Source organism: Stegodyphus dumicola, chromosome X1 (assembly GCF_044657685.1).
Source record: "Stegodyphus dumicola isolate Sdum_Otavi_A_Nest chromosome X1, ASM4465768v1".
Taxonomy (NCBI): Eukaryota; Metazoa; Arthropoda; class Arachnida; order Araneae; family Eresidae; genus Stegodyphus; species Stegodyphus dumicola.
This window is the reverse complement of record NC_140780.1, coordinates 103958274-103982955: the sequence shown is the minus strand read 5'-3', so window position 1 is coordinate 103982955 and position 24682 is coordinate 103958274. Positions and strand designations below refer to the sequence as shown.

The following is a 24682-nucleotide window of genomic DNA, read 5'->3' as shown; positions in this document are numbered from 1 at the left end:
ATCTACTTGTTCGTTAGTTGGTGACAGAATCGCTCTTTCTTTAAACCAAGATATTGTCTTATAATTTATGTTATTCAATGTCAGAATAGACATTGTTGACTAACTCTTGGATGTTGTCTTATCAAAACACAAAGGTTTTCTAGGTTAATCCTTCCCTCACTTTGTGTTAACTCTCCATTGGCAACTTAGCAGCATCTCTGGAAATAGCCTGTTCTCATGTGAAGATGATGAAACCCTCATATTAGTTTTAAGCTCTAATTTATTGACATGTGGCCAAAGGTTGGATCTTTTTAGGGAAGCATTTATTTCGTCAGCACGTGTTCCTCGAGTCACAACTGGTAGGATTTGACGGAAATCTCCTGAGAACAGAATTGTACATCCACCCATAGGTGAATTTTTGTTGCGCAAATCGCGCATTGTCCTATCCAGTGCTTCCACAGACGTCTTGTTTGACATGGTAGCTTCGTCCCAGACTATTAATGAGCAGTCACGCATCAATTTTCCTGTATTGCTCTGTTTAGAAACACTACAGACACTGTTATTATCATCGGTGGCGATTTTCAGCGGGAGCTTGAATGTAGAGTGTGCGGTTCGGCCTCCTTCCTTCCAAAAGCGTAGCGACAATGCCGGATGACGCAACAGCTAACGCAATTTTTCCAGTAGATCTCTTTTTTTTTAAAAGCAGATTGATTAGAAATGTTTTTTTTTTTGTGCCTCCTGGGGCATCAAGGAAAAACAATTTCCCTTCATTGTTATCAATTGTTGATAGTAATGCAGTAAATACTTTTTTCTGATCAATGTTTAATCGTGGCTCCTCTTGAGCTATATTTTGTAAAAGTCTCGTTTGATCATATGATGTTTCTCTTGTGTATTCGGCACTGTTAGTTAAATCTGAGTTAGTAGAATTAGATGGCATCGGCAGCCCAAAATCCTTGATCGATTTACCCGAAAGTAATTCAAATAATGCTTCATCAAATATGTTTTGATCATATTGTACATCATCTGAGTTTAACTCTCGCCGTCGCCGAATCAGAATATCACTGGCCATATTTTCTTGAAATTTATTCCATAGATTAACAGAATCGGTTACTTGACAAAACGCTACGACAGCAAATAAATATCTTAATGATGTAGCTGAACTACAAACAGCTCCTTCCGATAATGTGTTTTCCCAGTGAGAATCGTCTTCCAAGAGCCCCATAGCTTTGCATGCTGCTTGATAAGTATTGTAAACAACACCTTGTACAGTTCTTGTGCAAAGGATGTCGGGCCTTTTACAATATGCAGTAACATTCTCAGATAAAAGCATTCGCTGTTGTTGGGATGAATCACGTAAACGCTGCCAAGAGCATCCGTTTTTTTTACTCCGGGGAAACCATCAACCGCAGTACCTTGTTTTCGCAGTTGAAAAGTTTTAGAACTCTGGTTCCATGTATAGTAACTTGGAACTCTGTCATATGTCAGTGTTTTCACGAAATCATCTCGAGCACATAACTTGAAGAATGCTGTCAATGTTGTATCCCGTGGGTTATTAACAACTTCTTGTATATTGTTCTCAGTGAAATATACTCTTTGTCCATTTTCAAAATGAACTGCAAGGTGAACAGTTGTGGGAGCCCGGTCGTGCACTTCGAATGATAAAATCCTCCATGCAGCTTCAGAGCTGCAGATGTAACGTCCAGACTGATATTTTTCCACTTCATTTGGTGATTGTATGCTGAAAGTGGCTTGATCACTGCCTTTATTTATGTACTTAGTAATATATTGAATTGCACAACTCTACATTGATGTGGGCATCAAAAATTTTCAAAAGGAGCGGATTATAGGGAACGATCCATCGGTTATCAATATCATGGTTTCAGACGGTACCATTTTTCCCACCCTGTTCTGGCGATCGTCGACAATATTTGGGATATCCGTCATTGCTAGTACTTGTTTGAGTTTGGAACGACTTCGGAAATTTTTGCTGCATTTAGAATCTCGCATACATGGAGAATTCAGGTTTAAAGTCCCACAAGGGCCGTGTACCATATGTTTCTTTACGATTTCGTACAGGACAGGATCTTCATCTTTATCTGGTAATTCAGCTGAAATAACCCTGTCAATTTGGTTTGGTCTAATTTTGTTCACTAACCACACCAGCAGGTGTACATGTGGCAAGCCACGTTTCTGCCATTCGATTGTGTACATATGACAGCGCGGCGGACCGAATATATGAGACTTGTTAATTAGGTGCAGGAGTTTCTGTACTTTTAAATGGAAGACTCTGTTAACTATATCGTATCTGTCTTGTGGAGTTAAATTGGTGTTAATATTTTCTTTGATTTCCGGCCAAATTGGGTTACATGTTGCAGTTATAAATAAATCAGGTTTGCCGTAATTTCTGACATAAGTCATGGCGTCTTGCGATTTTTCGTGTAAATATCGAGGTCCACCTGTGAATGATGAAGGTAGTATAACCAACTGCCCAATGCCGTTGCGGTGTTCATTCGCCTGTAAAGCATCCTGAAGATGAACGTAATTTTCGGCTCTCAATTTAGTTTGATTATTACGGATGTAGGCCAATCTCTCGGATTCAATTTTCGCATATTGATCTACCAAGTATTGGTTTGTTAACATTCCATATCTAAGCAAAGTGTTGAAATTATTACGTCTTGTCATTATACGGTAGCAATAGTAGTTCATACATGACACTGTTTTACGCAGAGGTGTACCACCGATTGGGTCAACTTGAGAAATATTAGTGGCATAACCATTTTCTCCACGACATAGCATCAAAGGATATTGTAAGTTGTCATAAGATCTGTGTAACTCTGAAATTTTTTGCAAATTATCATCACGACTATGCAATACAATATCTCTTTTGTCAAATTGCTGTCCAGCTATCACCACTGCTACTTCACTCGTGGAAGGCGCATTGTATTGTCCTCTGTGTTCTCCAACAGGAACTTTATTTGCATGGATTACGACATTAAAGTCAGGAGTGTCTGTTGGAACACTCTCAATCGCAGTTTTGAAAGACTGTATGTAGAAGTTATGAGAATGTAACATATCTTGGAGAGATCTAATCAAATCTCTATCAATTGGCTGTGCAACACTTGAACACCGCGTAGATGCTTGTGTATCTGGATCTGCAATAAAATATATTTGCAGAAATTTGTGATCATCGGGTCAACGTGGTAGCAAGCTCCCAGCTAAGTGGTACACTTGCCCTTGAATTTTAAATGTAGGCATGAACCCACGCTCAACGACTTGCTTACTCTTAAAAGAGGTCATTTGAAATGCGTTATTATAACGGCGTATATTGCGCATGAATTGTTTGGATTTCCGATGATCACCCGTAAGAAGAGAGTGAAGTGGTTCAGGTGGAATGAGAATTTCTTCTAATTTGACTTTTCCTTGTAAGCAACACATGCCTTCCGATTCATCCTTGAATTTCAATGCCAAGCAATGTTCACACACTACTGACATAGTACCTAATGATACTATACAATCGTCGTTGTAAGAAATCGAATAATCGTAATTCATGGCAGAATTTTCCTTATTTACCCATGAATTAGTAACTCATGCTGATGATTCTCTGGCTCTCCGTATTTGATGTCTATCCCTATCTTGGCTGCGGCGAACCTCACGCTCTACTGAAGATTCTCTCTCTCAGCTCTAAATCTATCTCGAAGCTGACTGAGTCATGCCTCACGCTCTACTGATGATTCCCTGTCCCTCTGAACCGTGTGCCTATCTCGATCCTGGCTGCGGCGAACCTCACGCTCTACTGAAGATTCTCTCTCTCTCTCTCTCAGCTCTATATCTATCCCGAGCCTCACGTTCCATTGACAATTCTTCATCTCTTGCTGAACGTACTCTTCTGGCATTGACTGTACTACGACCTATGTTCGAACAATGACGTCTTCCAGACATGACTTTATAATTTCTGTAAAAAATTTACTCAGTTCTATATGTATGATTACCTATGCACAAATTGCCATATTATTAGTATGTGCCGCAGTAAAAAATATCTAAATACTTACCATTTAGAAACAAAAGATAATCAACAATCATAAAAAACAAAAGATACCTATTCTATTCAGTTCTTTTTTTTTAATTGAAATACCTCAACTTAAACTACGATTTTAATTAAATTAAAAATACTTAAAAAATAATTTGCTATTTGTGCGACTAAAAACAAAAGATAATCAACAATCATCAACAACAAAAGATACGTATTCTATTAAGTTCTTTTTCTGAACTTACATACCTCACCTTAAATTACGATTTTTGAAAATAATTTCCCTAATATTAAATTGATTTAACTCTAAATTTTAACCAAGATCTTAATAGAAAATTCCAATCCATAAATTATGGTTTTATTTAATCTAAACTTATCTAACCTTATGTACTTATAATTACTATAAGTGTGATTTAAAAATTAACCTTCGAATAGAATATCATTTATATTTTAAAACTACTATCATACAATTATTTATTGTAACTTACTCATAATCACTGATACGCTGTCGCGCTGAAAAACACGTTTTTATTAAGTATATTGTTATCTATCTATTAAAAAAAAACTGCATCAAAATCCGTTGCATAGTTTTAAAGATTTAAGCATACATAGGGATATAGGGATATAGGGACAGAGAAAGCAACTTTGTTTATACTATGTAGTGATTAAGAATAAAATATTTTTTAAAAAAATCAGCCAATTGCTCAAGCATATTTAGATATGTTTCAAAAGGCTAAACATTAGCCAGAGAAAAAGCACACAGAGTGCAGCACGCTCAATGACACAATGGAAATCCTATGGCATGTTAAGGAAGTTGAATAATTTAAATGCAGTTCATGAATTTCACCAATCTATTAATACAAACTCTTGATCATATCACAGCCATGCACATAAATACAAAACAGGATAATAGTTGGTTATAACCTGCAGAAACTGGAGAAGAATGTGAAACATTCTTTGCTCGCAAAAGAAAAGTGAGCGATTGAGATTTTTGGCACAAAACCAAAGATGATTATAATGTGCCAAACATGAGGTAGGATGATCTAATTTAATGAAATAAAAACAAATTCGCAGTAAATTTAAAAAAAAGTGGACAAACGTACCAAATCCAGAGGATGAAGTCTTAAAAGTGCACATTAAATTACCATACACAATCTTTCAAACCAGATTATATTAAGTAATAAAAGCTAGTCTCTTTTAAATAATAAAATAAATTACAATTGACCTCTCTTCCAAATAAACGGTCCAGAACTAAGTCACAGCTATTAAAATATTTGCAAAAGAAAAACATTAAATGAGACTGGTAACTATTCTCAGAAAATGCTGAATACTGGCACCGAAAGTACTCGCTATATACTTCTTCAAATGTGAAAAACGGGTGATTTGTCCGAAACCAATAAAGTTTAACAAGATTGTTATATTTGTAGATCTTTCTAACATATAAAAAAAAATTGACAGGAAAAAAATTAAACATGAAAATCAAAATAAAGCCAATTCTGAAAGTAGGAAATTATGGGAAAATGACACTGTTATAGCCCACATCAACATATAATACATTTACACAAATTAAACAGAAATTCAGCCTTTGCAATGTATGAAAATATTAGTAAAAAAAAAAAAAAAAAAGAAAAGAAAAAAGAAATTCATCCTATTATTGATTCAGGTACATAGATTCCAATATTAAATAGCAATATTTCACCACAAAATGATCAAGATAACGGAAAAATCATGTTGATATCTGCATTAGGCGAAGCGAAATTACATTTATCATTAATTAAAGAAAAATCACAAAAATGATGATCACTCAAAAAGTTACGTGTAAAATTTAATGAAACTGAATCATAAGTATACAACACATAGTAAAGTATAAAAATTACACAAAAAGAAATTACCAGACAATTATAGTGTAAATAGCATATGTATAAAATGTACAAATCGGATGTGTCAGTTTGGTATAGGAAAATTACCTTCACTATGATGATTGATCTCCTTTAGAAGTAATACAGCACATACAGCCATGTGTGATGCTATCAATTATGTGGTCCATCAGTCCCATAGGAAATAAGAGCCACTGCTTTTGCAAAGTAGTTGAAAGCATGGTAAGGGTCTGAAAAGGAGGACTGAGAGCAGCTATACATCTTCCTAAAGCATATCAAACATCCTCAATAGAATTTAGGTCCTGGTGATCAAGCTAGCCTCTCCATGGTCTGAATTGTTTGTTGCTGTAAATAATCACTCACTATGTGAGCTCTCTGTGGCCTAACATTGTTATCCTGTAGCAGGAAAACATCACCTATTGCCCCAGCACAAAGGCACACATAAGCATCAAGAATGTAATCTCTATAGGCCTGAGCATTCTCAGTTCCATGCGGAAATACATGGAGGTCTGTGCATCCACTCAAAGAGATACCAACCCAAACAGAGACAGTGCTTCCTCCGTATGCATCTCTTTCACGAATGTTTGATAGATGATAACCGGTTCCATGTCCTCTCCAAATCAGATAATGCCTACTATCAATTTGGGAGTTAAATCTGGACTCATCCATAAAGCTAACAACTCTCCACTGATTAGCAGTTCAAACATTTGCCAAATACGAAAGCAAAAAGCAATACGGAAAAGATGTTGAATTATCTCTAAAATATACGGAAAACTAAAAACTAGGGATTTATTGGCACTTAAGGAGTATTCATATAATCAAACAAATGTAAAATTTTGGTAGCATTTTCTAATTGGTTTAGTCAGTTTTTCATTGCTAATTGATGTCATGTGTCTTGTGGGTTTTATAAAATGACTGGGTCTAACTTTAAATGTAATAAGAAACGTAAAATTTTAATACAGGTCGTAAAGGTAATGAAACAAGTGTTTCTGAAAGAGAATGCTCTTAAAGCTTCATAAAGCCCATAAATCACACAATGATATATCAGTTTTAGTCAGAAGACCATGTTCAACCATGCAGTTGATCATCTGAAAGTTTATTACTTCTAGAAACAGTGCAAAATAGTGCTCGTTCAGAATGACCATATCTACTCTTACCCATTGGCACACAATTTCTGGCACGTTCATAGAAGAAAGACCCAAAGTAAGTGAAGCTTACAGCAGAATTGAGAAACATGGGAAGAGTAGTATCCGTATTCACAAACTGAAATGCGTGCAGAAAACAAGGTTTTCATTACCATGCTGCGAGATGAAAGTCAATCAAAAGTCATGTTTATAATTCACCAAAAAATTTTTGAATGAAAGCCTAGAGTTCTGGAAGAATATTAATTTTTCAGATGAAAGTAAATTTAATATTTTTGGAACAGATGGGAAGCAAATGGTGTAAAGGAAATGAAATAGAGAAATGCATCCAAGGAATTTACTACCATTAGTGAAACAAGGAGGTGGAGGCATGTTGGTTTGGGTTTATATGAGTGCTTCCGAGGTCGGTAATTAAGTCATCCTTTATTGGCATCATCTGCTATAAATTGATATTTTGAAAAATAATTTATGGTCTAGTGTGACAAAAATGGGTTTGCACAGTGAATATGTTTTCACACATGATAATGATCCCAAACATACAACTCTAAACACATAGCTCTGAAAATTACATAAAACCCTAAAGTTTATGAAATTTCCTCAGTAACCCAACCTGAATCCCATTGAGAATTTATGAGAAGCTCTTGATGAAAATGTAATATCCAGGCATATTTCTAAAAAAATGACTTAATAACTACTCTTAAATAAGAATGGGAGTCCATATCTAGCTCAGTAACAGTATTCATTGAATCAATGGCAAGGACACTCAAAGCAATTATTCACGCTAAAGGGAATCCTACAAGGTACAGTACAAAGTCCGTAATCAGAACGTCCATTATCCGGAATGATCTATAATCTGGACCTCAAAGTCACAAACTTACGCATGCGCATAATGGGTTTATGCATGCGCGCATGCGTTTACCCATGTGTGCTTCCGATAGTGAAGAAAGTGACAGAGAAATTATTGAAAACGAAAAAATTTCGATTGACAAGGTATTCTCGACACTGCAATTACGGGACGTGAACAGTGGAACTTTGTAACTGAACAAGAAATTATGTATGTTCATAGAATTAAAGAGAAAGTATTAGCACAAAGAAACGAAGCAACCTAAACAACTTACATTGAAAGAAATGTTTAATAAAGTAAACAAATAAATATTAAGCTTTTTTTTTTTTGTAAATTTTGATACCCTTTAGATCATAATTGCTCTTTATTTCATAAATTACAGTTTCATATTTTTAATTGTATAATTTCTGCATGCCATCTTACCAGATTTAAACTGATGATCTATAATCCGGAAAAATCGATAATCCGGAATCACCGAAGTCCCGACGAGTCCGGAATAACGACTTTTGACTGTATATATTGAAAATAACACAAAGATAATTAAAAAAAAACTCGCACCATGATTTATAAGAAAAATTTATTCATCACAATCACACATTAAATTTATTTATCTTTTTATTTAGGAATATCTTCGTTTATAGAACTGGAGTCTAAAACACTAAAGTCAGAGTCAGAGTTTGTTATTGCGAGGCAGGTGGAGTCGTGTCCGCCTTTGAAAAAAATTGCAGAAAAGGCAGGGGTGGAAAGAGGATGGGTCCTAGAAGATTCATCAAATTGGCAGAGGAGAGAGACTATTCAAACTGATGAGAATGTTGATTTGAAAGGGGGAAGAATGTTATTGTTCTGAGATCTCGTTTAGGGTGAATAAGGCATGTAGGTCCGTTCAAGGGAAAGAACGTAAACAAAATAACGTTCGCAAAAAGCAACTGAGTGGTCTTTTGTGTGGAAACAGCACCAATCTATGCATAATGACAAGGCCATCCTAACTATGTACAATGACCATCATAGGAAATATTTTAATTTTAGTGCACCTAAACGCCGCACCCGCTGAAAATTTAAGTTTTAAACACATAAACGCAGCGGCGTTTCTTCCGGAAATTACGGTATTCATTCATGACCGAAGATCAAATTTGCACTTTCTTATTGATAGCGGAGCTGACCTAAGCATAATTCTTGCTACTTCACAGAATAAATGTAAAACTGAATACAAACTGCATGCAGCTAATAGCACAGATATTTCCACTTATGGCATAAAAAAGCTAACTCTTCATTTGGGATTATGACGAGATTTTCAGTTTCCATTCATAATTGCTGGTGTCACAAAAGGTATTTTAGGAGCTTTCTTCACAAATATAAATTGCTTATCGACATAAACAAGAAAAATTTAATTGATGACATAACACAGCTTTATTGTCCCGTGTGATGTCGCTGCTATTTCCAATCATTACTTAGTAACCACATTAAATAAATCCATAAAAATTTTCAATTTACTGTCGAAATATCCCAAAATTTCTAAACCTAACCTTTTTCCTACAGAAATTAAACATGGTGTTACACATTTTATTACGATTGATGGTCAACCCGTTTATTCAAAGGCACGACAGCTCAATCCAAAATGCTTAGCTACAGCTAAAGAGGACTTTAAATTTATGCTTGACAATGGAATAATTCGTCCATCAAACTCCCAGTGGTCAAGCCCCTTGCACCTTGTTATGAAAAAGGATGGTTCATATCGTCCTTAAAGGGACTATCAACGTTTTAATGCGCAGACAATACCTGATTGATACCCATTGAAGATTGAAGATTTTCATCGTATTTTAAGAGGTACAAATATTTTTTCTAAAATTAATTTATTCAAAGCTTACTTTCAAATTTCCATTGCAGAAGAAGACAAATGTAAAACGGCCATCATCACTCCTTTCGGTTTATATGAATTTAATGTAATGAGTTTCGGTTTAAAAAATGATCCTGCAACGTTCCACCAATTTATTCCCAAAGCCTCTAGAGGATTATAATTTGTTTTTCCCTATTTAGATGATATACTCATTGCATCCTGTACCCATGAAGAACACGAAAATCACCTTAAATTAGTTTTCGAAGGATTAAATATATTTGGGTTAAGAATTAATATTACAAAATCTGTATTTGCTGTTCAACAAATCAAGTTTCTAGGCTACCTAATTACACCTAAGGGGTCCCGTCCTTTTCCAGAAAGAGTTCAAGCTATTACTAACTACAAACGACCAGAAACAATTCACGAACTTAGAACTTTTCTTGGAATACTTAACTTTTATCGTCGTTACATAAAAGATGCAGCGAAGAATCAAGCATTGTTACATGCGTATCTTAAGGGAGCTAAAAAGAGGGACAAATGAAAAATTGAATGGACTGAAGAAGCTGAAAAACAGTTTGAAAAGTGCAAGAATGACCTGGTGAACATGGCACTGTTGTCTTTTTCCAATTCTGAACTACCTCTGGCATTATTTACAGATGCTTCAGATACGGCGATTAGCTCAGTGTTGCACCAATACGAAAACTCCTCGTGGAAACCAATAGCATTTTTTTCTAAAAAATTAAATGATACTCAGCAAAAATATAGCACCTATGATAGAGAACTATTAAGCATATATCTTTCAGTTTGACACTTTAAGCATTATCTAGAAGGAAGAGTATTTACAATTTATACAGATCGCAAGCCCTTAATATTCACCTTTCGTCAAAAACTTGACAAAGCAGCACCTAGACAAGCTCGCCAACTTCAATACATCTCCCAGTTTTCGACTGCTATCAAATATGTATAAGGTGAGAATAATATTGTGGCCGATACATTACTAGAGTTAATGAAATTTCATCGATAGATTATGATAAAATGGCTGATGAACAGACTCATGATGAAGAACTGAAGAGTTAGCAAACCACTACTTCCTTGAAATTAAAGCAATGTTCTCTACCTTTGGGGAAATATTTGTGGTGTGATACATCAACTAAACATATTCGGCCATATATTCCTCAGACTTTCAGAAAACACGTCTTTCAACGAATTCATGGTATATCACATCCACGAATAAAATCGACTATGAAATTAATGACATCAAAATTCAGTTGGCCTAACATAAAAAAAGATGTACAGTTGTGGACAAGACCCTGCATTCCTTGCCAAAAAACTAAAATCAATCGGCATACCAAAACAAAATTAGGTGAGTTTAAAGTACCACCAGGAAGACTTTCTGTTATCCATATTGATCTCATTGGATCACTTCCCCCATCTAAAGGGAATACAGTCAAAAGTCGTTAATCCGGACACCCATAACCCGGAATGATCTATAATCCAGATCTCAAAGCTACAAACTTTCTAGGCATAATGCGTTCACGCATGCGCATAGGCGTTTACACATGCGCATAATATTTTTGCGCATGCGTATAATACGCATGCACGTTTAATGTATAACGGACGGTATAAGCTAAGCTAAAATTATCTATTTCAGTTAACGTTGCAGATCGCGTTGTTCTTTAATCTTCGAATTGGATCTGGCTTATTATTTTTTGCAGACTGTTAGAGCAATTTTATAAAAGTAAGTTTGAACTTTCGATTATGTCAAATAGAATTTCTGACTCTGGAGCTGCCAAAGGATCTACAAAACGAAAGCATGTTTCGATGCCCATCAAACAAAAAGTGGAATTGCTGCAAAAAATTGATAAAGGCATATCCTTTAATTCCCTAATCATTCCAAAATATGTTTATCAATTTCACGTTGCTCTGCGAAGGGGGGGATGACGTGGCGCACAATGAACTGGAAGTTGATCTGTCAGCACTATCCTTATCTTCAGGGCAGATGTTTTTATTTTATTCGGCTTATAATTCCTTACTAAATGTAGTATTTCCTCTCGATGTACCCCGTCTTTGATATGATTTAAATCAAATTCCTCATCATTATAACTATCACGAATACACATCAAATAGTTTTCTGGTTCAATTTTCTATTTTCGACTATGCGTAATGTATGCTTTTTGCATGCGCGCGTTGAAAGAAATGTTTACTAAAGTAAGCAAATAAATATAAAGCTTTTTTTTTTTTTTTATAAATTTTGATACCCTTTAGATCATAATTGCTCTTTATTTCATAATTACGGTTTCATATTTTTAATTTTATAATTTCTGCATGCCATCTTACCAGATTTAAACTGAATCGCCAAAGTCCCGACGAGTTCGGATTAAAGACTATTTTCTTAACCAATTCAATGTGTTAAACCAATTTTGTTTTATACAAAAACGGGAAGGTTTCTTTAGTCTAACATGCCTTGCACATGTGCATGTGAGTCCCTCAATTCTCAAGGTTACTGGAAACCAAAGTTGCTGGAAACTGGCTTTGCCTTTCTAAAAGATAATTTGATTGAACCTGCAAATATTGGCTTAATGCCAGCTGCCCGAAATATGCTCATGCAATTCACCAAGAAAGTTATTGCTTCCAACGTTAGTGCAAAATTCACATTTTTTGGGATTGTGATGCGAGTCTCACTCTTTTCCAGATTTTGACTAAAATATTTAAATTCTCTGACATTTTTGGTCAATTTTTGAATTTCCTTACTTTTTTCGCTTTTCCCGGTAGCATGACAGTATAGTTTCCTGCCCTGCTATCGTCTTTTGTCTAAAAAAGACATAAGCTACACAAATTGTGGGGTGCATATCGCATTCATAATAAAAATATGTGAATCAATAGTGTGTCTCTCAAACTACTTTATACAGCAATAAAATTCTGTTGTATTTGGCCATGTCTTCCTGAGAATGTCATCCGTGTATCTACACATTAAAGCCTCTCCAAGTAATTACAATGCATTTAAATAGCTCATCTTTAACGGTTAATTATCCAGTCATCCGATTACATATATATATCATGTTTTAATACGTAGGAGAGGGAATCCGGTACTTTTATCACCTTGTGGCTGTATACAGTAAAAGTACATTTACGGGTTCCCTTTGGCGAAAATTGGCGATTTTTTGGCGGTGCACCGATACCGAGTTTGTGCAATTCTTTCATTTGTTATTTTTTGTCTTTGTGTAGCAGCGATTGTACACACTGACATATTTTCACCTAAGAAAAATCACAGAATTGCACAAACTAGGCATTGCGCACTCCCTTAACTTTATCCATGTACACATCGACCTATTTTCACTATAAAAAAAATACCAGAGAATTGCACAAGCTTGGCATTCTGTCCACGTACACATCAATATATTTTCACTTAAAACGTCAAAGGAGCACCCAATTCCAGATAAAAGTATATTTATGGAACATTCAACTACTCAGGTTACCATAAATGAAACAACAACTTCGCGATAATACAAGGGTTACCCTTCAGTCTACTCTAGCTGAACTAGGTGCTGCTTTGATTTTTAAGTGAAAACAGATTGATGTGTATATGGACAAAGTCAAGTCAGTGCACAATGTCGAGTTTGTGCAATTCTCTGATGTTTTTTTAAGGGAAAATAGGTTGATGTGTACAAGGACACCGAGATTGTGCAATTCCACGACTTGTTATTTTTGTTTTGTGTAGCGCCATCTTGAAATTGTACCCTGCTAGACAATCGCCAAGGGGCACCATTAAATATATTTTTGCCGAATAATGTTGAAACAGGTAATTAGTGAAAATAACTGCAGATTTTGGTTGTCATGTGAGAGTATGTTTACCCAACTTTCTACTATGAAAGTTATCAAACGTAAGATACAGAGCTGGCTGAAATTGAATAAGCAAATCTACACACCCAAAGGTGAAAGATTCAAGAACCTATAACTCACAAATAAATTACCTGAGGCTAGGTGAACATATTGCATCTGCCACAGTACTACAATTTAGAATTTTCTCTTTAGCACTTGCACACACTTCCTTTTTCCTGTAAAAGTAAAGAAATTACTTGTTTAAAGGTAAATATTATAAATTACCCTAAGACAAAAATCCTAGTGCAACTACATTTAAGGTAAAAACAGCTTTTACTACCACCTCTTTCCTATCTACATTTATTAAACACTATTTAATACGCTGCAAAATATATTTCACTGATAATATACCGTAGAACATACTTTAAACAAAAAGAGAAAACAAAAAATATGAAAAAGTATAAAAAATTATATACATCTTGTTTTAACAAAGCACACTTTTGCTTAATATTTCTATCCGTTTAAATTTCAAAACTAAGCTATTCCTAAAGGCGAAAAGTATGCATCTATCACAGGAGATCAATTTGTTTATAAACATACTTCTGCAGCACAGCTTCTTCAGTAGAACTTGGCGACTGTATAACTTTCAAAGCTTCTAAAGCCTTCATCAATTTATCCATCGTAGCCATAGTTGTAGCTAGCATTGGAAACGCTGCAGCTAAAACGAATAGTACACAATCAGGAAATGTGCGACATTTAGCAATACAGTTCCACCACTGTTTACATTTTCTAACCAAACATGACACGCGACATATTTTGTTACACAGCTTAGTATATGGAATTGATTTTAGGGGCGAATTCAAGCGCAACGCTCTTGCAATTTGCAAGAGGCGTTCCTGCTATCGGCTGTTAAAACCGAATTCAAGTGCAACGCTTTACCAGTATGGCAACTGATGACGTCAAAATTGCAATCGAAAGCCATCTAGAGTTCGTGCCAGGAGAGAATAGCCGATGAACTACGTCAGTTATCCAATGAGATTGCGTTTCGATGTAAACATCAATCATCCCTTCCCATAGTTCCTTTTAGCTTTTAGATTAGTTCCCATAGTAACTTTTAACCACGTTTTTTGCTTTGGATACTGTCGGTAGATTTGTGTGTTTTTCAAAATGCAACGATCCACAAATTTTTCTATGAAAGAGTTGGAAGTTTTGGTAACTTCCCTAGAAAGTTACAAAGAACTAATTACCGGTGAGTTGGGCAAATCATATGCCAATGTAAACGAACAAAAGGAGGCATGGGAAGAAATTGCAACGATTTTAAACTCCGTAGCGTTAGGAGTGAAGAGAAACGGAATTCAAGTGAAAAATAAGTGGACAGACTTGAAATGCCGCACCAGAAAAAAAGCGGCAAGGATTAGAAATAACTATTTTTCTACAGGAGGGGGACCTCCTGCCAAAGAAAAACTAACTGCTGTTGAAGAAAAGGTTTTAGCGCTGATAGGTAGTACATGTGTGGAGGGTATTACCCCCATAAATTATGATATATGTGCACAGTCTCTAATCAATGTAAGTATATATAGTATGGTAAATTTTTCTGCAAAAAATCTGCATTACTGCCTTATCTTGTTGAAGCAAAACTCTTCTTCGTATTTCTTCTTAAGAAAAAAGTTAACTTGCTCAAAACTATGTTTCACTTAATTATTCCTTGGAGTTTTAATAGTAAATCAACTGTTATTGCTTATTGTAATAAATTGTATGTGTTAAAATATACCTGTATGTTTTGTGTTTTTCTTCCTACATCATGTGAATATGAATCAGTTCTCATTAACAAATGTAATAATGTAACAAATGTAACCTTATAGTATGGATAATGAATTAGAGTGATGATTTTTATAAAAATAACATTAAAATATAGCACTCTTCTGTTATCAGGACCAGATTCAGAAATGTATGGCCCATCAGTGGCTGAGCGGGAAAGTCGTTGAACACTGGTAGTTTAGTCTGAGGTTCAATTCAGCAAATGGAGGGCTGCATGGACGTTTTCATGGTTTCCCCTATGTGTAACATGTATACGAACCAATTTCCATAGAAAGTTCTTCACGAAGGCATTCCTCCCCTTAGGCAGATAGCCTCGAAGCTTTGCCGTAAACACATAAACAAAAACAGAAATGTATGGCTATATGTGTTTAGGGTGTATATGTTCATACACACGCATGCATATGTACATATATATATATATACACACACATATATATAAAGTAAGAAATTTAGAACTAGTGTTTCAGAAAGACGATAATTTTTTTTAGATTCTTAATTAATAAATTTCAAATAATCTAATAAATGCAACAAAAAATTGTTAAATATATACATATAAACAAATCTGTGTGCATATATATATATGCACACAGATACATACATAAATTTCAGAATTTGCTCCTGATAACAATTGAGTACCTGAAATATTTTTCATTCCCTAATGTATGTATTAAAATATCTCTATCTTTTATTCTGGCAGTTTTTTAATACCTAGACGCTGAAATTTATATAGTAACATGTTAAAAATCATAATTTCTGAATTGCCGTTTAGTGAAAAAAAATGTTAATGTAACTATGTTATAATTTCATTTCCAATTTTCCTTTTTTTTTTTTTTTTAAGTGTTCCTATGTACTTCTGCTTCAAAATATACCTGTTAAAAATTCGCTTACTTCTAAATTTTTATTTTAATGAGTCTGGCAGGTATTACTAATGGCTAGATGACTGTGCTTACATCATTTTTAATAAGAATGATAGAAATTGCAAATTTAAAGAAATGTGTTAGTTGATTTCCATTAACAGATTTCGAATATTTACTAATTGCAATTTATTTATCTTCAGGAACGAAAGGAAAACCTTGCAGGAAATAGTAAGCTGTTACATTTGTTTCAAAATTTAAAACTTATTTTAAAAACATTTTTTTAATTTTTTTTTTATTTTGAAATCAGTTTTACTTTATTATAATTAGTTTTTAATCTCATGTAATATTTTTTTTGGGAAGCTTCAGAAAATTCTGTAGTGAATAGTGTGAGCCAACAGGTATGTCCTTGTGCTATTTATTTTCAAAGTAATAATTAATGCATCTAATTTTTTTGTATAACTTTTATATGTAACTTTATATATGTATTTATTTCCTGAATTTTTTTTAGAATACATCATTAGCTTTCAGTCCTCATTCTTTGAATGGTAAGTATTTGAACATGTTAGTCAAAAGTCAGACCTTTACAAAGTATAATTTCCTTGTATGCATTCCTTGTATTAATGTAATACATTTAACCATTCTTAAAGTACATGGTTCATGACTTGTGGCAAAATACTGAAAGAACAGAAATTTCAGATTTTAAATATACGTATTGATATCTAGATTTTATATAAATATATAAAACTATTCATTATATTTTTTGTAGTTCAGAGAACATCCACAGTATATGAATACAAGTATTCATTTCCATTATTTAGGTATCATAGTATTTGTGTTCTTCAGAAAATGTATTAAGCACCTGAAATATGCTTTTTCCACTATGTTTCTATCATTGCATATTATGATAAATGATGTAGCACTGCATTAATTTTAAAAGCTTTCTCTGCTTATCTTTAAATAGTTGTATTTGCATGAATGTTCTACTAAGTAACTGTTTTTTCCTTTCACAGATTATCAGAGACCACAGTATCTCTAACAAAATATGGTTTGTATTTCAAAATTTTAAGGATTTTTGTAAATTTTTTTGACTGAACATTTTGTAGACAAAAAAAAAAAAAAAAAAAAATATATATATATATATATATATATATATATATATCCTTTAATTTTTGTCTAGTATTGTATGGGTCTTTCAAAGGCAAAAATGATACATATGCCAGTCTGTCTCTTCTGCAGTATGTAAAATGTTCTTTTTTTTTTTTTTTTTTAAGGGAGTTAAAATATCTTTTTTTTACCCTCACGAAGACATTTTTTTTTTTTTTTTTTTTTTTTTTTTGCAATCTTATCATCTGAACACTTGAATTTTCTCTTTCATCAGATGAATCCAAGCTCCCTTCTATTCGCACTAAATGGATTTAAGTTCATACAACATTTTTCTATAGAAATATATTATATTTCAGGGAGTGTCGATAAATAGCGGCAGATTATCTGATTGTGGCAGTGAAAATGTTGGCATTATAGAGAATGCTGAAACGCCTAGTGGTATGTTATCCTTTATTTATAGTTATGCAAAATTATAAATTATCTCTGTGTAAGTATATCTGCAAATTATTCAGTAAATAATATTTATTTCATATGATTTCTTTTCCCATTGTTGATACCAAGGCCAACTTACTAAGCGAAACACTGACTAGATATCTAGTTGGCCTTGGACTGTACGTAAAATTCGTTGATTACAACAGGGTGGGTTTTCGCCTTCAGTATCATCTAAGTTCACTGAGTTATTAGCGGTTTGCAGAAGTTGAAATTTTTTATTAGTTTTAAGATTTGGTTCCTCATTTTCATTCAGAATCTGAAGATTTTCTATGTTTATATTTCCAAATTTTTCGGAATTCACCTCCAGTTTAACGAGCTTCACAATATTGTTTCAATTCGTTTAGTTGCTTCTGTAAAACATTTGAGCTCATTGTTAGTTTTTGTAGCTTGAACATTTTCTTGCTCTGATAATTGATTTCTGTAGTTCTTTGATTGTTTGAGAAACCAACATTTGTTTAATTAATGCATTTTCAGTGTCGATTACCTGGTAGAGTTAGTATTGTTCGGTAATGTTATTTTGAATGTGAATGAGCTGAGGGTCTGATAAATAGTGAGTGTAATCATGATCAGAAGTCTCGTGTGAATGTGCAGAATCCTCCATGTTCGCTGTATGTGTAAACTCAGGATCTAACTTTAATTTGACCTGAAAGCAGCTCAAGATGTCATGCGTAAGGGGAAAAAAAGAGAGTAAAAGAAGTTGCAATCGAACTAAAGAAGTTGCTACGAGAAGACTCGAAACTTCTCAGCCGGTTTGCAACTAAATTTCTTGGGAGACATCTAATCGCAGTTGGCGCCGCGGCTTACAGAGAACACGCAAGATAAAAGTGCAATGAGTAATCTTGCCAAGAAAGAGGCACAGAAGCTATTATCCAAACGTAGAACGGCAGGTGTGCGCTGAATGATCCAGAGGTGGGAAGCAACGCAGACGATAATCCGTAGCGGGTGCAGCTGACTAGCCGATACAACCTTTGAGTATGATGCCACCAGCTCGAATATCTGATGTTCTCACAATGTAGCATTTAACGTGATGTTTGATGTTTATTTGAGCTTCTCTTACTACATTTACAATACTACGATCGATTGAAGTCAAAGAATTCATAACTATGCTGCTAGATGGCGGTACAGAGCCATCCACTTTTCAGGCTACATGGTCGTGAGTACATAATTTAAGTGCTCTTAATTACTAAACACCGATGTTTAACCAAGGCTAAATTATCAGACATTGGTTAAAGAAAGAAGTTGCTAAACGGCAATTGCACCATCATGGTCTACACGCTATGCCTAGGCTATGCGATAAAGGCAGCACTCTCAAAATCCTTTTTCCCTTCTTCATCTGCTAGACAGGGAAAAACCGGCTGTAAGCAAAATTGGGAGCTTGAATTCTAGACGCTTGTCATGTTTGGTAAGGTGGTATTGTGTTAGGGATGGATTATTTTTGGAAGGAACATCATTGACTATATATGAGAGAAGTATGAACGCTATGAGTTTAAGTAATGAATGCTCAGCGGTAAATTCTAAAAAATGTGGTGTAACAATTCTTGAAAGTACTAGTTGTAGTGTCTTGTGGTACAATGAAAATTTTTGTAATATACTGAAAAACGAGCTGTATAGTTACAGCGATATTTTTAGAATCCCGAACTATTACCATTTGGCGTTTTATTTATCATTAACGTTTAAACAAAACAAATTTTTCGTGCACATCTGTAAATGCAATAGGTGTGGTGCTGTAGTTGCGACTGAAAATGTTGATATTCGTTGCATCGTTTCCCTCGTGCAAAAGGAAAGCGAAAATGTGATAACAAAACATTTAGACCTATTAAAAGACTCTGAATATGCACTTGCCACATTTGAAAAAGACGAATTAACAGAAATAAATGAAAAATTCGTGGCAATTCGTTGTACCATATCTATTAAAGAGAATTGCAGTTTAGATAGTTTAAAATGCTTTAAATATGAAAAGGATAGACCACTAAGTGATGTTACTGCTTTAACTGTACATGAGTTAAAAGAACACTTAAAAGTGCTTTTACAAGACGATAATCTTCACAGCATAACAATTAGTGTTGAAGGTGAAGATTTTCTGGTGCACCAACATATACTTTCCTATCATTCACCAGTGTTTGCTGCTATGTTGCACCATAAAATGCAGGAAAGTATTCAGAAGTGTATTACAATTGAAGATATTCCAGCTCATATTGTTGGAGAAATGCTTATGTATATGTACACTGGTAGTTTAAGTAAATTGCAACTAGAAATGGTAATGAATCTTTTTGTTGCTGCAGATAAATATGCTGTTTTAAATCTTAAAAATCATTGCTCAAAATATTTGGCTTCACACTTAACTCAAGAAGATGTTCTTAATATTCTTGTACTAGCAAATAAGCATGTAGATGAAGAACTGAAATATGCATGCATCAGTTTCTTGACTAAAGACATAAGTACGATAGAAAGTGATCAGTTTCTGTTATTCTTGAAAATGGAGCCTGAGTTGGGTAGAAATATTTTTCTTCATTTAGTAAAAGAAATATTTAAATAGTCAGTCATGGCAGTTGAAATAAGTTTTTAAGTATCAAGTACTGTATTTACATGCATGTTTCTCCCCATCTTGTAATTTTCCTACTTGTTTTTTTCATCATATGATTTAGGAACATCTGATCTATGATAACAATGTTAATGCATTCACAAACAGTAAACTATATTGTGTCAGTAAAAAGGATATTGAAATTTTTTAATTCCTTATTACGGTGTCTTTATGTGTGTTTTCAATGTCTTATATTTCAAATTTTCATTTTTATATTTTATTCATATCATACCATGTAATTTCACCTCTCAATTTTCAAGCATTAAAATGAGTAGAGAAGGGGGGTGAATAAGCGAGTAAATGCAGTATATTGGGTAAAGTGCAGAATCGCCCACTTATTTGTTTGGCGCTTATTACAAGAATAAGAAGAATTGGATTTTTGTCAATTTTCCTTGACTTTTTAAGTGAGGTCAATGTGTACATGGATAAAGTCAAGGGAGTACGCAATGCCATTTTTGTGCAATTCTAGGATGTGTTAAGTGAAAATAGGTCGATGTGTACATGGATACCGAGTATGTGCAATTCTTAAAAAACGTGCCAAGCAGGGGGTGATTCTGCACTTTCCCCATGGTTTTTTTTTTTTTTTTTTTTTGCAGTGATGATATGCTATTATATCCTACTTAGGGAAAAGGAATAAAATTTGGGAAGCACTTCTGCAAGAACCTGGTAAATGTAAACATCGCCAACATTGGCGATAATAGTTCAAACCTGGTAACCCATCGGATTCAACGTATTCGCTTGTTCGAAGGTTGCAACCATTCCTCTTATGGTGATCACCATCGTTGTTCGCATTTGCAGATTTAAATTATTCTTCACTTATTTATTATTATTTTTTTGGATTTTCACTTTTTTTTTTTTTTTTTTTTTTTACTTTTAACAATGAATACATAGAAATATTTTCATATAATTAAGGAAGTTTTCATTGACAGATGTTAGTTCGCCGAAGAAAATATGGTGGGAGGGGTGAATGATAATTGGTAACACGGTTTTTAACTGTTAAGCACGCAGAACCAAGAGGTTTCCAACCCCTAAAATATTCTGTATCATGGGCTGTCAAAATATGCATTTTAATTAATTAAGTAATGTTTTTATTTTTATTATTGGTTATTGTCATCTAAAATAATATTTAGGGCTTAAACTTTTACCCAGATAATATTTTGTTAATGCTTTTCAAGCAATAACCTTTGAGAAGGTCTGACTAGCGTTGCCACCTCTTGGTTGAGGAGCTAATCCAGGAGAGGAAAAAAAATTTCTTAATCTCGTTTAAAAGTGTTTTTTTTTTTTTTTTTTTTTTTTTTTTTTTTTAGCAGCAGGAGCGAGCACACTTTCCCAAATACTCGTACATTTTGTTTTACCATAAGAAATCGGTTTTGGCAAAGAAGAATCTGGAAATAGAGTGCTATACAATTTGTGCAATCCTGGCTTTTAAAAATGTGATGGTGCTCAATCCTATGATAGACTGAAGTACTTTCAATTGCTGACATATTGTCCTGTTCTTCTGAAGATTTCTTCATGAAAAAGTTCGAAACCGATTGCGAAGAATCCCTATTCAATATTAACGACTGGTGTTTCTTTCTTTGGGAATGTACATTTAAAGCTCTAACATCCTCGTACTTAATACAGTACAAAGTCTTTAATCCAGACTTGTTGGGACTTAGGCTTTTCCGGATTATAGATCGTCAATTTAAATCTGGTAAGAATGGCATGCAGAAGTTATAAAATTAAAAATATGAAACCGTAATTTATGAAATAAAGAGCAATTATGATCTAAAAAGTATCAAAATTTACAAAAAAAACTTAATATTTATTTGTTTACTTTATTAAACATTTCTTTCAATGTAAGTTGTTTAAGTTGCTTCGTTTTTTGTGCTAATACTTTCTCTTTAATTCTATAAACAGACATAATTTCTTGTTCAGTTCCACTGTTCAAGTCCTGTAATTGCTGTGTCGAGCATACCGACTAATTTGTCAATCGAAATTTTTTCATTTTCAATAACCTTTCTGTCGCTTTCTTCACTATTGGAAGCGGTACATCAAAACATGCTTTCGCTTTGTAGATCCTTTGTCAGCTCCAGAATCGGCAACTCTTTTTGACATAATCGAAAGTTCAAGCTTACTTTTTATAAAATTGCTCTAACAATCTGCAAAAAATAATAAGCCGAATCCAATTAGAAGATTAAGGAACAATGCAATCTGCAACATTAACTGAAATAGATAATTTTAGCCTAGCTTAAACCGTCCGTTATACATTAAATGTGCATGCGCAGAAAGTTTGTAGCTTTGAGGTCCGGATTATGGACATCCAGATTAAAGACTTTGTACTTTATTAACCGTTTTCCAACATACTTTACATTCTCCATTAAAGTTGTCTCTCTTCATAAACTAATCAAATTGAGTTAACCACTTGTCTTGAAAGGACTTCGAATTTTTTTTGTGTGTGTGTGGCACTTGTTTGCTTGCAGAATCGGAATAATTTTTTTCACTAGACATTATTATGAAAGCATTTAAATAATTTCAAAATATGCACTTGTTTGTAGATAGCTACAGACTAAATCAAACTACTACTGCCTAAATGAAAGAATGGATTGAAAATGAGAGGGTGAGGGCATGACTCATCCTGTAAGGTGCTTGCTCACTGCTCACCGTAGATCGCTGCTGCAAAGAATATGTATTGACGTAGACATTCTTTGGCTGCTGTGCGTGGTCATGTGATTTTCGATCTGTGCCGTTATTTTCGAGAAACTTGATATTCCGGGAGGGTAATATTTATTTTAAATTCCTTCCGGGAGCTGGGAGATTTTAATTTTCAAGACTCAAATCCGGGAGAGGTGGGAACCCTAGGTGTGACACACAACAGATTATTAAATTGAAATAAAGAATATTATTGTCTAAGATGATAGAATAGTTTTATGGATTCCCAGGGTCATCAAACTTAGCAAACCACTACTTGTGTAATGAATTCAAGTACAAATGACTTTTGAAAAATAAAAAAAATGTACAATGTTCTAGTTTTATTAACAATTCTACTGAAGAGAATTTCAGTAATCTTGAAGATTATTGGTATTGTCAAATATATTATGAAAAAGATAGGCAGTTGTTTCAACATAAAATGCTTTAAGCTGTTTGCATTTAAATTGAAAAAAACATTGAAAAATTGTTTATGTAAAATGGATGTATTCAAAGTTGTGCACTCGTTAATTTATTACACGTGCATGGTTCTTACTGAAATGAGACTGTCATTGAATGATTGTTTGGAATCGAACATTTCTTGTTATTTGAAACCTATTTCACCACTTTTAGAATGATATAAATATGCAGTTGTGGCTCTCACTGACATAAAGTTTGGCCACTCCCTGATGCATCTATTGGATTTATAACTATTATACTAATTATAAGATACAATTTTTAGAATTTCAACAAGCAAAACACTTAAAAATGAAAAAAGACACTTATATTAGAGATATAAGTATTCTATATTAATTATAGAAAGTACATGTAATGAATAATACCATGACTAAACATGTCAAAGAGAAAAGATTAAGTATTCCCTAACTTGGTACTTGAGAAAGCAATCCTGCCATACAACACGTAGTTAACTTTTGATGTTGTGTTCTTAGCTTAAGGGATTGTGTTATTTAAATTCTAATGCGGTGTTCCTATGGTCTACCTGGGTCATTAGCGTCAAGTGTCTTTTCCAAAAAATTTCACTTTCACCTCGGCGAGAATCCTGCCAAACGTAGCAACCCATTATTTTGACATCAGAAAACAGGTGCAACAGTCAGTGCCATCTATTGCCAAAAGGCTACATCCATGCTTCTCAAAATTCACTCTTAACACGGAGAAAAATAGTTTTGTGATTGTGAATGAATGAACTTGGTCGCGTTAAAGGGATGTTGGTTGATACCGGTGTTTATTTGTAATATCAGAAATGTAAGTGCGTATGTGTGTGTGTTCAGAGAATCGACTCATAGCAAAAAACCACCTCTGAAAGAAACCAGTATTTCTGAAAACATAAGTATATTTTTATATTGAACATTCCTTCTGTTCACAAAGAAACCATTCACAAAGAAAATTCTGCAAGCGTGGCTAGTCACCTTAGAGATATTCATTTTGTAGATGCAACCTCCCTAAGATGACCACCTCTAAAAGGTAAAGGCTGATCTTTAGAACATGGTAACTGGTAGTTTGGCGACATTTTGGAGGCGATAAAGGTTACTACCTGGGACTTTGGTAATAATGTGAGCAGTACTCAGTTCCGATTACGCATTATTTTGTGTGAGGGAAATGAGAGATCATGGGATATGTCAT

At 34.1% G+C, this 24682-nt stretch overlaps 3 protein-coding genes across 5 annotated transcripts in view; 2 read left to right on the top strand and 1 right to left on the bottom strand.

The window, feature by feature from the left end:
- htt (huntingtin) overlaps positions 1-14352 on the bottom strand; it is a 595026-nt gene extending 580674 nt beyond the window's left edge. For all 3 annotated transcript variants that reach the window (XM_085807902.1, XM_085807903.1, XM_085807904.1), the window contains exons 1-2: positions 14123-14352; positions 13675-13758 (exon numbers count right to left, since the gene is read on the bottom strand). In XM_085807902.1, the coding sequence (XP_085664028.1) occupies positions 13675-13758; positions 14123-14226 (188 nt within the window). In that variant the 5' untranslated portion in view covers positions 14227-14352. The remainder of the gene's footprint in view (positions 1-13674; positions 13759-14122) is intronic.
- A 337-nt stretch (positions 14353-14689) lies between these two features.
- Positions 14690-17777, top strand: LOC146993231 (myb-related transcription factor, partner of profilin-like). The gene is made up of 2 exons (XM_085808177.1): positions 14690-15088; positions 17658-17777. Exons 1-2 carry the CDS (start codon positions 14690-14692, stop codon positions 17775-17777), a joined length of 519 nt encoding a protein of 172 aa, XP_085664303.1.
- Positions 17778-18725: 948 nt separating this feature from the next.
- LOC118191368 (uncharacterized) lies at positions 18726-20532 on the top strand. Its single transcript, XM_035362173.2, has one exon. It carries the CDS (start codon positions 19265-19267, stop codon positions 20327-20329), a length of 1065 nt encoding a protein of 354 aa, XP_035218064.2. The 5' UTR covers positions 18726-19264; the 3' UTR covers positions 20330-20532.
- Positions 20533-24682: the final 4150 nt, after the last annotated feature.

Bases quoted from the DNA above. Each gene is read 5' to 3' on its own strand.
- LOC118191368 (XM_035362173.2), top strand. From the start codon at position 19,265: ATGAACGCTATGAGTTTAAGTAATGAATGCTCAGCGGTAAATTCTAAA.
- LOC146993231 (XM_085808177.1), top strand. From the start codon at position 14,690: ATGCAACGATCCACAAATTTTTCTATGAAAGAGTTGGAAGTTTTGGTA. The intron at 15,089-17,657 runs GTAAGTATATAT...ATTATATTTCAG, and splicing joins GTGCACAGTCTCTAATCAAT to GGAGTGTCGATAAATAGCGG.